The sequence below is a fragment of the Misgurnus anguillicaudatus genome, chromosome 25, assembly GCF_027580225.2.
Source record: "Misgurnus anguillicaudatus chromosome 25, ASM2758022v2, whole genome shotgun sequence".
Taxonomy (NCBI): Eukaryota; Metazoa; Chordata; class Actinopteri; order Cypriniformes; family Cobitidae; genus Misgurnus; species Misgurnus anguillicaudatus.
The window spans coordinates 22,972,479-22,985,234 of NC_073361.2; the positions used below are offsets into that span (position 1 = coordinate 22,972,479).

General features: G+C 35.3%; 2 protein-coding genes across 4 annotated transcripts in view; one reads left to right on the plus strand and one right to left on the minus strand.

Moving 5' to 3' along the window:
• Positions 1-793: 793 nt before the first annotated feature.
• Positions 794-6,838, minus strand: hhla2b.1 (HERV-H LTR-associating 2b, tandem duplicate 1). The gene is made up of 7 exons (XM_055181886.2): positions 6,831-6,838; positions 6,335-6,711; positions 3,459-3,746; positions 2,969-3,289; positions 2,326-2,430; positions 2,183-2,242; positions 794-2,106 (listed from the first exon to the last, which is right to left on the minus strand). Exons 1-7 carry the CDS (start codon positions 6,836-6,838, stop codon positions 2,006-2,008), a joined length of 1,260 nt encoding a protein of 419 aa, XP_055037861.2. The 3' UTR covers positions 794-2,005.
• LOC129426106 (gamma-aminobutyric acid receptor subunit rho-3) overlaps positions 2,451-12,756 on the plus strand; it is a 72,754-nt gene continuing 62,448 nt past the window's right edge. The window contains exons 1-3 of one of the 3 annotated variants that reach the window (XM_055182295.2): positions 2,451-2,658; positions 11,494-11,617; positions 11,726-12,099. In XM_055182295.2, the coding sequence (XP_055038270.1) occupies positions 11,960-12,099 (140 nt within the window). In that variant the 5' untranslated portion in view covers positions 2,451-2,658; positions 11,494-11,617; positions 11,726-11,959. Of the gene's footprint in view, positions 2,659-10,919; positions 11,138-11,493; positions 11,618-11,725; positions 12,100-12,756 lie in introns of those variants that run through there. The other 2 variants (XM_055182294.2, XM_055182296.2) reach the window with 2 other exon arrangements.

Genomic DNA, 12,756 nt, shown 5'->3' on the forward strand with positions numbered 1-12,756 from the left:
ACTATTTAGGAATTTAAATTACATTTTACTGCTCTCTAGTGGTCTGATCTGAAAACTCTTCTCTTCATGACATACCATTTTTTAATCAGTTTTTATGTAATTGTTCAGTCATCCTTGGGTCTGAGGGCCACAGCTTCTGTAAACTTTACATTACATTTTATTAATTTTGCATTTTATCCAAAATAACATACAGTGTATTCAAGATATCAACATCCCTGTACTGTTGGAACTGAACCCATTAACAAAATGCTCTACCAGTTGAGCTAAAGAAACAGAAATATAGAAACTCTGCTGGTGCTGCAAGAAATTGTCTCATTTCTAAATGTGATATCTAATAATTTGACAACAGCTTTTAACAATATGAAAACATGTTATATGTGTTTAAAATATCCATTTACAGTTACTGTATCTAAATGTGTAACAACAAATTATGTTAAAACCTTAGATACTGATTACATGCATAATTTAAATTCTTAGTAGTGCATCATTGTAAACAAAAATTCAAAGTAAAAATTGTTATTGGTGGAGTATAAACTAAGATTAAGATAAAACTTTTATTTTTATTAATGTGCTATGTACAGTGGATTTTTTCATGCCTGTTTACATTAAGGCCATATGCAGAATGATTTTCAATAGTGTTTTCATGGGTGAGATAGTAAGCATGCAGTTCAAGAAATATTGAATCAGAATCAGAATATAGGAACGCTCTAATTAAATGCAAGTCAGTACAAATAAAGTCAAAAATAGGATTAATTGATTAGTAACAAAATTGCTGGGGGTTTGGCTCATTATTATATAACTGTTAATTATTATAAATACATATATGATCTCTGTTTTCAGTCATATAAAATTCTCGGGTCATTCTACGGAAATGTCAATTTTTCTGTCCCAAGCCTTTACAGAAATATTACACTTGAGAAACACTTTAGGGTTAAATTTTAAAAAAAATATTTTTTAAAATACAATAATGTAATATGATGTAAATTACATTGAAAAACAAAATGCTAAATAAATATTTAAAATATATTATGAAAGTATTGGTCCCCTGGAGTTGTGTCACTGGTGTTACCGTTTAACAAAAAAGCTCTTATTTTTAAATCAAAATCACACTGATGACATCACTTGACTTCTTTCTTTTAATTTCCTGGTGATCTATGAAGAGAAGCCCATGATAAGTCCACTGTCTCTTTTCAGTTATCAGAAATCTTTTCATTTATATCATGATTTCATATGAAGCTTTTAGTTTAAGTCACTGGTATGACCTCCTTTATTGTTTGGGAATTGCAAAAACTAGAATACAAATGGATTATATTTAGTGAGTATACAATGATTGACAACATATTGTTTGATACTTTGCAGCAGCAATTTTGTAAAATGCAGTTTTCATGAAAATTGTCACTGGTGTTACTGTCACTGGTGTTAATTTCCTTATGGGTAACACCAGTAAAGAGCAGTAACACCAGTGGTGATTTGTTGTGTCACTGGTGTTACTGTGTTGTTTTTTCTTTTACATTAAATAAAATCTTTCACATGTGACATGATGATAATTTTAAATGCATTGAATTCTGCTACGCTTAAGAATTAAGCTTTAAAGCTGAAAAAAAATCATAAATTATATTTCATAAACACCTTCAATATTGCTAAAGAAGTAAGGTAACACAGTGACAAAAAATGGTGTATGCAGTCTTTAATTACATGCACACAAAAATAAAAAAATCATTAAGCTGTCATTTATGTGTACTCATATAAATGTGGTTTAAGTTTAAATGTTAGAAAAATAAATAAATTTTAAGACATCTTGACATACCAAAAATGGACGTTTCTGTAGAATGACCAAATTATACATTAAAAAAAAAATGCCACAAAAGATCAGCATTTAAAGGAAGTCAGATAAAATCTTGTTATCCAGCAGGCCTTTGTGATGACTTAGACTGAAAGAAAAGTATTTTTTTCCACTTTTAACCAAATGATTTCCACAGCTTATTCTCCATCACATCACGTTTTCTCATGTATTCCTGTTGGCCATCCCTTCTGATAAGCAGGTGCTCTCTGATGGCTCTCCACTATTGGCATTGGTGACATTACAGCGCAGAGAGATCTGTGAATCTGATACAGTGGAATCAAATGAGGCGTTATGTATATATCATAGCTATAGTATTATGTTAACACAATATGCGCAAACCTCTCATTGGGTGAATGTCTGTAACTTCTCCATAAGTTTGTGTTGATCGTGGTTTGCAAACTGGAAGAAATAATGTTGTTGGACAGAAATGTTAAGCATGAAAAATATTTTTTGTAATAAATGTGTGGTTTGATAATTCATACCTTTACGTTTTACAATCACAATGCCTGCTATGATAACAGCGAGTACCAGGCATGAGATTAAAGCAGGAGGAATCCACTGGGGGGAGCTCTTGGGCTGTGTTTTAGCTGAGGGTCAGAAATACTGTTAGTAGACTCAGAGCAAGTTTACATGAAGACAATTGTACTGAAAATGGAAAAGTATTTCTTTTGCGTAAAAAACACAATGTTAACAAAAACATCCCCGTTCACACGGATCAGACCACTACGCGCCTGCGCACTTGTGCATTCTTCTACAGGACGATATACAATCAAGACGATGAAAGCATTGAGCTGATGCATTGGATCGACGATGAGGTAGGCTTATTTTAAAAGTGACAAGTTGTGATGCAGTGGCAGTCTGTAAAAACCCATTCATCCACAAACAAGTGTGAACTTTGTTGTATTGTTCATACTGATTAATCTGGAGTATCAAAATGTAGGCCGCCTTGCGCTTGTATTTGCGCATGACGTCACAGTTTCCACAGATTTTTGTCAGGTAAACGAACCGCCAAAACGAATAAAATTTTCATGTTTTTGGTTCAAAACACAAATTAAATAAAAATCCATTAATTAAATAAAATAAAAGTTTACTTTTGGTTAAGTATACAATATGACGTGTTCTTACCAGTTCTTGCAACAATGTTGACTGTAGTACGGACCTCATGTTTGGTCTGGAGGGCAGAAAGGACGCATGTGTAGATGCCAGCGTGCTCCAGTCTCAGTGGATTGCGTATCTGCAGGGACCCATCCCCAATTTGGCCCCTAGGAGACACAAGCCGCACTTTTTCCTTCCAAACATTAGAGCTCAGGTGTGTGATGCTGTCATAGGTGTAGATGATTGACGTGTTGTATTCTTTGGTAAAGGACCAGGTCACTGTAAAGTTCTCCAGGTCCCACAGGGCCACGCAAGGGATGATAAAGTCCTGACCCTCCACACTGTAGATTTCTGAAGTATTATTGAGAAAGAACGCTTACACACTTGCTTGCATGTAATGGTTATGTTTGCAAAATGTGAGTAATGTGAAGAAAGACTTGATGCAATGTCAGGCAATAATAGTGATGAAATGCATTGTAACGTGTCCAGACATTTATGAAATGGGTATTTGAGATCAAACCTTTCTCCTGCAGCGATGTCCTCCATAGCTGAGACATGTAAAATGATTGGACCAGACAGATGTAGGTTAGATCGGCCTTGTCTTCCAGCTTTCTGATCTTACTTTCTACTGCGTATAGGCCGTCCCTGTCAGCCTTTTTGCGGGTGTTAGGCGGGAGGCCGTCTGGCAGAACGGGCGGCTCGGTATACAGAGTTATACGGGGGGCGGGATAGACGTTTCTTGCAGAGCATTTGACTTCTTCATAGCCACTGAGGCATGTTGTCTCCATGTTCACTGACTTGATAGGGGCTGGAATGACAAACAGTTATTTGTTGTTGGTAGTGGTGGCGGTTTTATCAATTTTCAAGCCTCTGCAAAGGGTGTGAGGGTGAGAGGGTTCACAACTCAGATTTTACAGCTAGGGGTTTATATAAAAACATACACCCTAAATAATGCAGGTTATTTTCAACCCAAAAAAGAGACAAACCCAGCGTTGGGTTAAATTAAGCCAGAAAATGGTGCTATTTGACCCAACAATGGGTTAAAACAACCCACCTTTTGAGTTAAATGTGTATAGCGTGTACTCTGTATATTTATTGCTTTATCTATTTTAGACAAAATGTTAAATGCTCTTTTATTTGTTAGTCGTTTGGATAAAGGCGTTGACTAAATAAATACTGTAAATATAAATGTAAATATAGTTATATAACATATTCTAATCACAGTTAGATTATTCTATATGTTTACAGTATCTATTCTGTACACACACAAGTGGCCAAAAGTGATAACCATCAACATCTTTATTCTTAATTCAAATATTTTAACTCTTTCTCTGCCATTGACGAGTTATCTCAATGACGCTTTCCTGACAAATGTGTATGTATTTTTAAAAACAGAATAAAAGTTTAAGCTGAAGTGTCAAGTATTTAGGGCAAATTCCCCTTCGACTTGAGCAATAGCAGGCAGCTGCAGGATCTCTTAAACTTAAATGAACTTAAATCCTAATTCTAATCAAATGACTTCAGGACTTCAGTCTCCTCAAAAAAGATGTTTCGTGCCAAGAGAGGTCAGACTGATCCCTGAAGAAGACATTTAGTTCTGAAAATTGTTTTGTTTTTAATTTTGTGTACATATTTCCTGTTTTTCCTGTTTGTATCTTAAAAAAGAGTGAAAATTAAATATGGATGGACATTAAAACTTTGTTAAAACAACAAAGCTGGTGATGGTGTCTATAGACTATTGCACAGTACTGTATTTAGAAGAAATTTTTCCTGGAAGGCATTTTGTGAAACTTTTGTGAAACTCACAAAACGCTGGCGGGCAACTTTTTTTAACCCTTGTGGGGGGTTCTAATTCACTACCCTTTCGGGTTATTATAGTGTACAAAAAGGCCACTGAATTAAACGGCTGTAAAATCTATCAGATTAATATTTTTTTCTAATTTTTTTTCATAAATCTGTTACTCACCCTCAGTACTGATCAAAACTACCAAATGTTTAAAACATTTCCATGATTTTAACTCTTTAATTGCCAAATTCATAAGTGATGACACTGATTTGGGAAAAAACACACAAAAATTTAATGATTTTCAATACAAAAAGTGATTGTAGACTGGATTTTTTAACCTTTTTTAGGGTCTTGGGCATGCCAAAGATTGGTAAAAACATTGGTACAAAAACAACCCGAAAGGGTAGCAAATTTGCCCACGGTATATTGTTGAGTTTTTGAAACATTTCAAAGCATTTTCTCAAAATATGTGTCAATATAAGATTTGTCACGAAAAATCATTCCATTTGCTGAAACACAGAGTTGTGGCCAAATTAAGACATAAAAAAAAACGTAAAAAATGGCCTCAACAACCCATAAGGGTTAAAAAAGGCAGGCAGGGAATGAGTTAGTAAAGGTGCATTAAAAAATGTGTATACATGTTGCAATGGTGTGTTTAAATTGTATGTATAAATTGAAGCTCGGCTTTGGGACGAATTTAAGGAAACTTGGCAGAAAATGTGCAAACTAGTTTATAAAGACACATTCCAAGAAACTAACTACAAACTATTATCACAAAAGAGGATCAACAAATATTAACTCTTTCTCCACCATTGACGAGATAACTCGTCAATTAAGAGAAACCCGGAAGTAGGCCTCACGTGAAAGAGAAAGAACTCTGTGTATGTTTTAAAGATCGCTCTGCATCTGATCTCTATCAAAAGTTCTTCACAAAAATTGAATTATCTCAGCTTTTTGCTCAAAATTTTTGAAGAAACCTACCCATATTTGAAAGGTGATAAAAAGAGAACTAATGAAGGTAGGATGAAGCGGGATTTTTTGTTTGAAAGCAGAGGGTCTGTTCTTTCATCTGATATTGTTTGTTTAGAAGAAAATTTTTAGGGAAGGCATTAAACTTTTGTGAAAATCATGAAAAATGCTGGCGCTGGCTGGCAACTTTTTTTAAAAACGCTGGCGGGGAAATAGTTAATAATCGTTTAAATAGTCAATGTGCTTTATTATCTGTGAGCTTACTATCAGTTGTTTTTAGTATTTGAATAAAACCCAGATTCCCTAATACACTGTTTGCCTATATGTGAAGAGTTTAGTTGGAAAACGAGATAACTCGGTTTTTAAAATATTTCAGAAATCTCGTTTTTTGGTTGTGCATTTCAATTAAAATCAATTCAACTGCAGTTGGTTTGTTTTGATTTAAACCTTCATAACTTAAAAAAATACAGCTAAGTAGCACCATAAAACAAAATAATAACATGATAACATAATAATAAACATGTTTTGACAAAAATGTTAAAAACGGATTTATCTCGTTTTGCAACGAAACTCTCTCTCTCTCTCTCTCTCTCTATATATATATATATATATATATACTATATATGGAATATTACACCCACCTTCTACTTTAACTATGATGAAGTGCTCATTCTTATTTTGACCACTAGCGACAAGGCACTTGTACTTTCCTTTATCTTGTTGGCCACACTTCTGAATATGTAGGGAAGCGTTACCAAAGTTAATGGTACCATTGAACAGTGATATTCTCCCAGTGTAAAGATGGGTCGATTGATCCAGCAGACCACTCCCCTGTCTATAAGTGTAAATCAGAACGCTCTGTCTGTACCAGTATATGATCTCATCTCCAACTGGTTCAAAGTGGCAGGGAAGAACACAGTCTTGTGAAAATATGCAGGTTACCTGGAGATCTGAAGAGGAAACTGTAAGGATATAACTCTGAACGTTTTTCACTAAAGTGCATCTTCTTAGGGAAAGGCTTAATGTCACATCTAAATGAACTCAATGTCTAATCTTAATGCATCTACTGTAGCAGGGTTAAGTAAAAACTAGGTCAGTTTTACAAACACCATGTGCATGGAAGGGGAACAATCTTACTATCTCATATCTTACAATCTCATAGTAAACTATCTGGGTTATAGGTCAAGAAGTATTCATAACAGGGCTGAAGTTCTTCTGTGATAAGAGCTTCAGCCCTTGCCTTAGGAGATGCATCCACTTAAGTGCTGTTTAAAGTCTTTATGTATTGTGTCACACAAGTTAATAACACATCTTCATTGGTTTCAGCTATGTACTTCTGAGCCAATGCAAACCACTGTTTCTGCTACCTTGACTCATGTGGTCTTACTTACATTTCGCTGTCAGTAAAACATGGTCCCAACCTGTCAATGGGGCAGTACTCTTTAAAAAGTTCCTAATTTGTACCATTTAGGTACAGATATGTATACATTTGGTACCAGTATGCACATCTGCTTTGAGGTATAGGCACAATCGTTTACTTTTTAAAGGTACATTGTGTAACCTTTTAGAGGGAACTCTTGACAGAAATGCAATATGATATATATAACTATATTATCAGTGGTGTATAAAGACCTTACAAAACCATAAAATGAGCCATTTTATGTACAAACACCGAAGGTCCCCTTACATGGAAGTCACTGTCATGTTTCTACAGTAGCCCTTAAAGGACAAACTGTTCCACAGAGCGCGTTTCGTCCCTACATTGATATGTTTGTCCTGTGGCTGCTACCATATGCGTTTTGAAATTGAGGGGCAAGCTTTTGGTTGCAATTTGCAATCTCACCACTAGATGCCGCTAAAATGTACACATGACACCACCGTTAAAGGTGCAGTGTGTAATTTTTAGAAGCATCTCTTGACAGAAATGCAAAATAATATACAAAACTATATTATCAAGTGTGTATAAAGAGCTTTCATAATGAACCATTATGTCGTTATACCTTTAGAATTAGATGTTTTTTCTACATACACACAGAGGGTCCCCTTACATTGTAGTCGTCATTTTGGGCCGCCATGTTTCTACAGAAGCCCTAAACGGACAAACTTTTTTTACTAAGTTGTTTCAGACGATGACCTGTTTGTCCGGTGGTGGCTACAGTAGCTTCTCTATGTGTTTCAAAAGCGAGGGGTGAGAAGTGGACTGAGCCGTTGGTTGCAATTCACAACCTCACCACTAGATGCAGCTAAAATTTACACACTGCACCTTCAACTCGTAAGTTGTCTTGTCAATTAAGAGAAAACACTTCCCTGCCAATGACAAGTATTTCCGCAATACCGCTTTCTGCAAAGCGCTATTTTCCACCAGGTGGCGCTCTTCCGCAACTTATAAAACCTTGAAGTATCGCCCTGGGGCGGTGCTTCCCAGTTCTGATTGTCGGGGACCCCCTCCCAGAAAGTTTTGGATGTCTCCTTATTGAAAACAAAATCTGGGACGTTTTGGGAGGGGGTCCTCGGGGACCGGGATTTGGAGACACTGCCCTAAGGCAAACAGCTGCACGTCCGTGTTTTGAGAATCGCTCTAAATCTGATCTCTAACAAAAGTCCTTAACAAAAAAGGAATTATCTCAGCTTTTTGCTCAAAATTTGGTATTTTTGAAGAAACCTATATTATATTTGATAGGTTTTTGTTTCAAAGCAGAGGGGTCTGTTCTTTCATTTGATATATTGTATGTTTATATATTTAAAGAAAGACATTTTCTGGAATGCATTAAATTTTCGTGAAAATCGTGAAAAATGCTGGCGCTGGCTGGCAACATAAAAAAACGAGTTAAAAGGGGTTCCTCCCGAGTGACAGCTAGGGACCATTTTTGTCTGTTTTTTTCTGACAGAAAGTATTTCATGTCACCTCATGGTGCATGCAGGACATTACATTGTTAAATTAGACTGCAAAAGATTACCAAAAATGTTCAACTCTCTGCTACATTATGCTTTACACTAAAAGTATATTTTATATAAAAAATCTGAAGTCTCTTACCTGGAGTTTTTCCATTTATACAAGCTATAATCCACATCAGTAATAGAAAAGTGCAGGAATGTGCTGCCATGGATCTCTCTAAGAGCTCAATGGCATCAACTGGAGATAGAAGAGAAAAAAGTGCAATTTTAAACTGCATGAATAATTTTTGCAGATGTGTGATTCAGTTTTTTAACACAAATGTAACAGCATCAGCTTAAGGTGACCAGACCATGTTTAAGAAAGCCAGGTTAGCCTAACCTGTTTTGTCACATCAGATATATTTCTATATAAAAGTACGATCAAACTTAAGCCTAAGATACCGTTTGTATGTTGAGTAAACAGATTTCTTTCGAACGTGACATTTTAGAGATCAGGCGAACAGTTAAGATCACTGATGATAACAGCAGCTTGGAGGACATTTCTAGATCTATTTTCTTATAAATAAATGCAACAGAAGTATATTTTAGGAACCTTGATTTCTAGAGTATAAGTAATAAAACTTTAGCAAAGTAACCTGCACACATCTAGAAACATACAACTACAGTAAATATTACAGTAACCATGCTCTGTAGAATCAACCAATCATATTCCTATTTCAGTCAATAATATTAACACTCTTTCTTCCTTCCTTCTTGTTCAATTGTGATGTGACCCTATGCTATTTTAAGCTGGTACGGTTTGATAAATACAATTAAAGGCAGACTTACGCGCGTGTGTTATAGTGATGTCTCTTCTGAGTGTCAACACACAAGTGTCTAGACGAGTTTATTTTCAAATACCTCTATAGTATTGGCATTGTTCAGACACGTGGGGCTGTTACACACTTTACACACCTTTTTGAAGAGGTGGAGTTTAGACGACTAATATACTTTAAACAATGGTATAAATAAACAATCTCATATGTAGACTTACAGCAAACCTATCGGCCTCCAGCTAGATTTAGATAATTTAATAATAACCTTAATAATAACATTTTTTAAGAATAATTTTATTAATTTACATCAACAATAATTGCAACCTAATTGTGCATTAATCAATGTTTACAGATACAACTTTTGATTTTAAAAATTAACTTGTAAATGTTAAAATGAACACTAAAAATAATAATGCTGTAGAAGTATTAATCATTGTTCATGTTAACTAATGTATCAGAAAAAAATGTAAAAAATTGGGATGGTACCCTTTCAAAAAAGTACATCTCTCCACCTAAATACTTCATGTTAGGACTTCAGAGGTACATATTTGTACCAAATCTGGACGTAAATGGTACATATTAGGACCTTTTAAAGTGTATTGTCCCAGTGACAGCTTGGACCATTTTTTATCAATTTTTTCTTGATATTATTAACTAACGTTTTTAATGCAATAATGTAACGTTATTGTAAAGTGTTGTTTTCTAAAATAACAGGGCATTAAATGTACCACATTCAAATATTTTAAACATATTTGAACATGCATGTTTTTGATGACTGGCTTACTTTTCGACTAAGATTTGTTTTTTCTTTTCCTGTTTACATTTTGTCTGTCAGCTGACACGTTGTCGACACATTGCAAAAGTGTTGTTTATAATGACTCAGCTGTTGTGTTTCCTAACATATTGTACCAAAGGAATTACATACAATTACAAGAAATGCTATCAGGAACAAAAATACCAAAATTCTTAAAAAAAATACATTTTGTGACCTTTGATATGCATTCACTATGTTACCATATTAAGACATCAATACATTTTTAATAGCGCTGCAGTATGAATTTGAACTGAAATGAACATAAAATTGCTTACTGAAAGCTCAAATTTCTCTACACTGTGCCAAAAAAGGTAAAAAAGCTGTCACTGGGGCGGCACCCATTTAAAAAGTACACCTTTGAACCTAAAGTCGCATATTGGTACCTTAAAGGCACATATTTGGTATCTCATACATAATAGGGACCTTTTTCAAATTTCAAATGGTTGTGTGACAGCTGTTGTATACCTTTTTCTGACAGTGAAGTGTTAAAAAATGCATTCATGCATACATTAAAACACCATTAAAATGCAAATAATGTTTATAGATGTTTTATAATAATGTTTTATTATAGCAGACAGTGATACAATCTTTATGCCCTCAAAACATTCAATAATATCTAAATAATTATATATTATATTTACTGTTGGATCAGATTTTGTATTTTTAAATACAGCAAGTGAACTTCATTTTTGTCTTTGAAATATAACAAATATATTTTTGTCATGGAGTGAGTCAGACCAGTGAGATGCAGATATTCAGTATCTGTGATGATGTAGTAGTGCGTCTCAGGCACGTCCCATAATCCATCAGATTACGGGCTGCACTGGGATTACTGGACGTAGGGAGTCCAGTGATTGGTTTCTGATTTTTTCCTCATATGATCCTCCTCCACACCTCCCCTCCCTCATCCCTTCTGTAATGTAAGTGATTGTGTTAATATGATTTGATCGGTTTGCCCCATGAGCTATTTATAATAACTAATGATTCATATATCTATCATTCTGCAAAATCACCAGCCAATCTGTGACCAACAGAGTTTTTTTTGGCAGCCACCCATAAATCTTAATTGATATGTTTTTTAAAATGTATCCAGACCGCTGGTATAATTTATGGATGCTGAAGAAGTAACACTTACCTCTTTGACCTTCATGTTCTCCATGCAACTTTTTTATTTGTTATTTATTGATGTGCATCTGATCTTGCTAGAAAATTAGATGTTGCCTAAGTGTACAAACAATTAATGTGCAGGTGTGATACGTTTATCTTTTCTATACAGAGATAGCACGAAGCTGGAAATCCTGATTAGTGATGGTCCCAGCCCACTGTGTAGGTTGGGAGAAGATTTTACCAGCAGATAAGAGGATTTGAGAGGAATTAATGTCATTCTTTTATTACTGCAAGTATGAATTCCTATTGATTTACGTTTGGGTGAGAACACGTCACAGCGTGTTGACGTGGTGGTCTGAATCTACCCGACACATGTTCACAACACACATCCCCACAATCAGACAGGAACGCAAGCAGTGATGGACACGTAAGACAATCAAAGAGATACACATGGAGATCACCAGATGTCAATGGGATCTTGACGTTTCCCAGCATCCTCTCGGGTGAGGTTTGCCGGGCATGGCCAGAACTCCGGAAAGGTCCTGCCTTGGCTCTGTGGAAGAATTCTGGACCATTGTTACAAGACACGGAGATCCTGAGGAAGAGAGTCAGATGTTTCATCCTCACACCTGGTCATGAAGCTGATCTTGTTGATCTTCAGGGTGCTGTGTCTTGCCTGCCTTTGGCCCGTCACCCTGCTCAATAATCGCTACCCTGACCGCAAGAAAAACAAGGACGTTTACCTGAGCGAGCATGCCAGACACAAATTCAGAGGGTGAGTAAATAAGGATATAATTTGAATCTTATTTGCATAATGTACATTAATGTAACTAGAAGTAGCTTGTTTCCTATTAAATAAACATTTGCATAAACATTATTCAGGTTTGGTTCAGTCCACGAACAGATGTGCAGTACTGAGGGAACAGGGATTTTAATTAAAGTGAAGGACACAAAAGGTCTACATGTCATTATATGATAACATGTGGTGCGTTGAATAACATCATTTCATTTAAGCTCTTCTAATGCATGTGTCTGCCAAAAAGCACTCAAGTGTAATAACATATAGACGTGTAACACGAGTTACATAAGTTCAATTATTTTACATTATGTGTGATGAAAGGGTCCCTGTTGTACACACTAACAACTGCTGGGTGATTTAAGGTTAAATTATAACCCAGTGGATTGGGTTTGTCCCTTTTTGACCCAACAGTGGGTAGATACATTAACTACGCATTTTTAGAGTGTATATACAATACTGTACAAAAGTCTTAGGCCACCATGCTACCATTAGATGTGTTGTTTTTGCAATGTTATAGTGATCATATATAATTATTTCTCAGTCTCTTTATTAGAATACAAGCAGAAAATACAGGAAATGTGTATGTAGTATTACAAACAGTATAAAAGTATAAGTGTCAAGTATTTAGGGTAA

Coding starts and splice junctions, on each gene's coding strand:
- hhla2b.1 (XM_055181886.2), bottom strand. Junction 3,747..6,334: donor CATCATAGTTAAAGTAGAAG/GTGGGTGTAATA, acceptor TTGTCATTCCAG/CCCCTATCAAGTCAGTGAAC. Junction 2,243..2,325: donor TGTGATTGTAAAACGTAAAG/GTATGAATTATC, acceptor TATTTCTTCCAG/TTTGCAAACCACGATCAACA.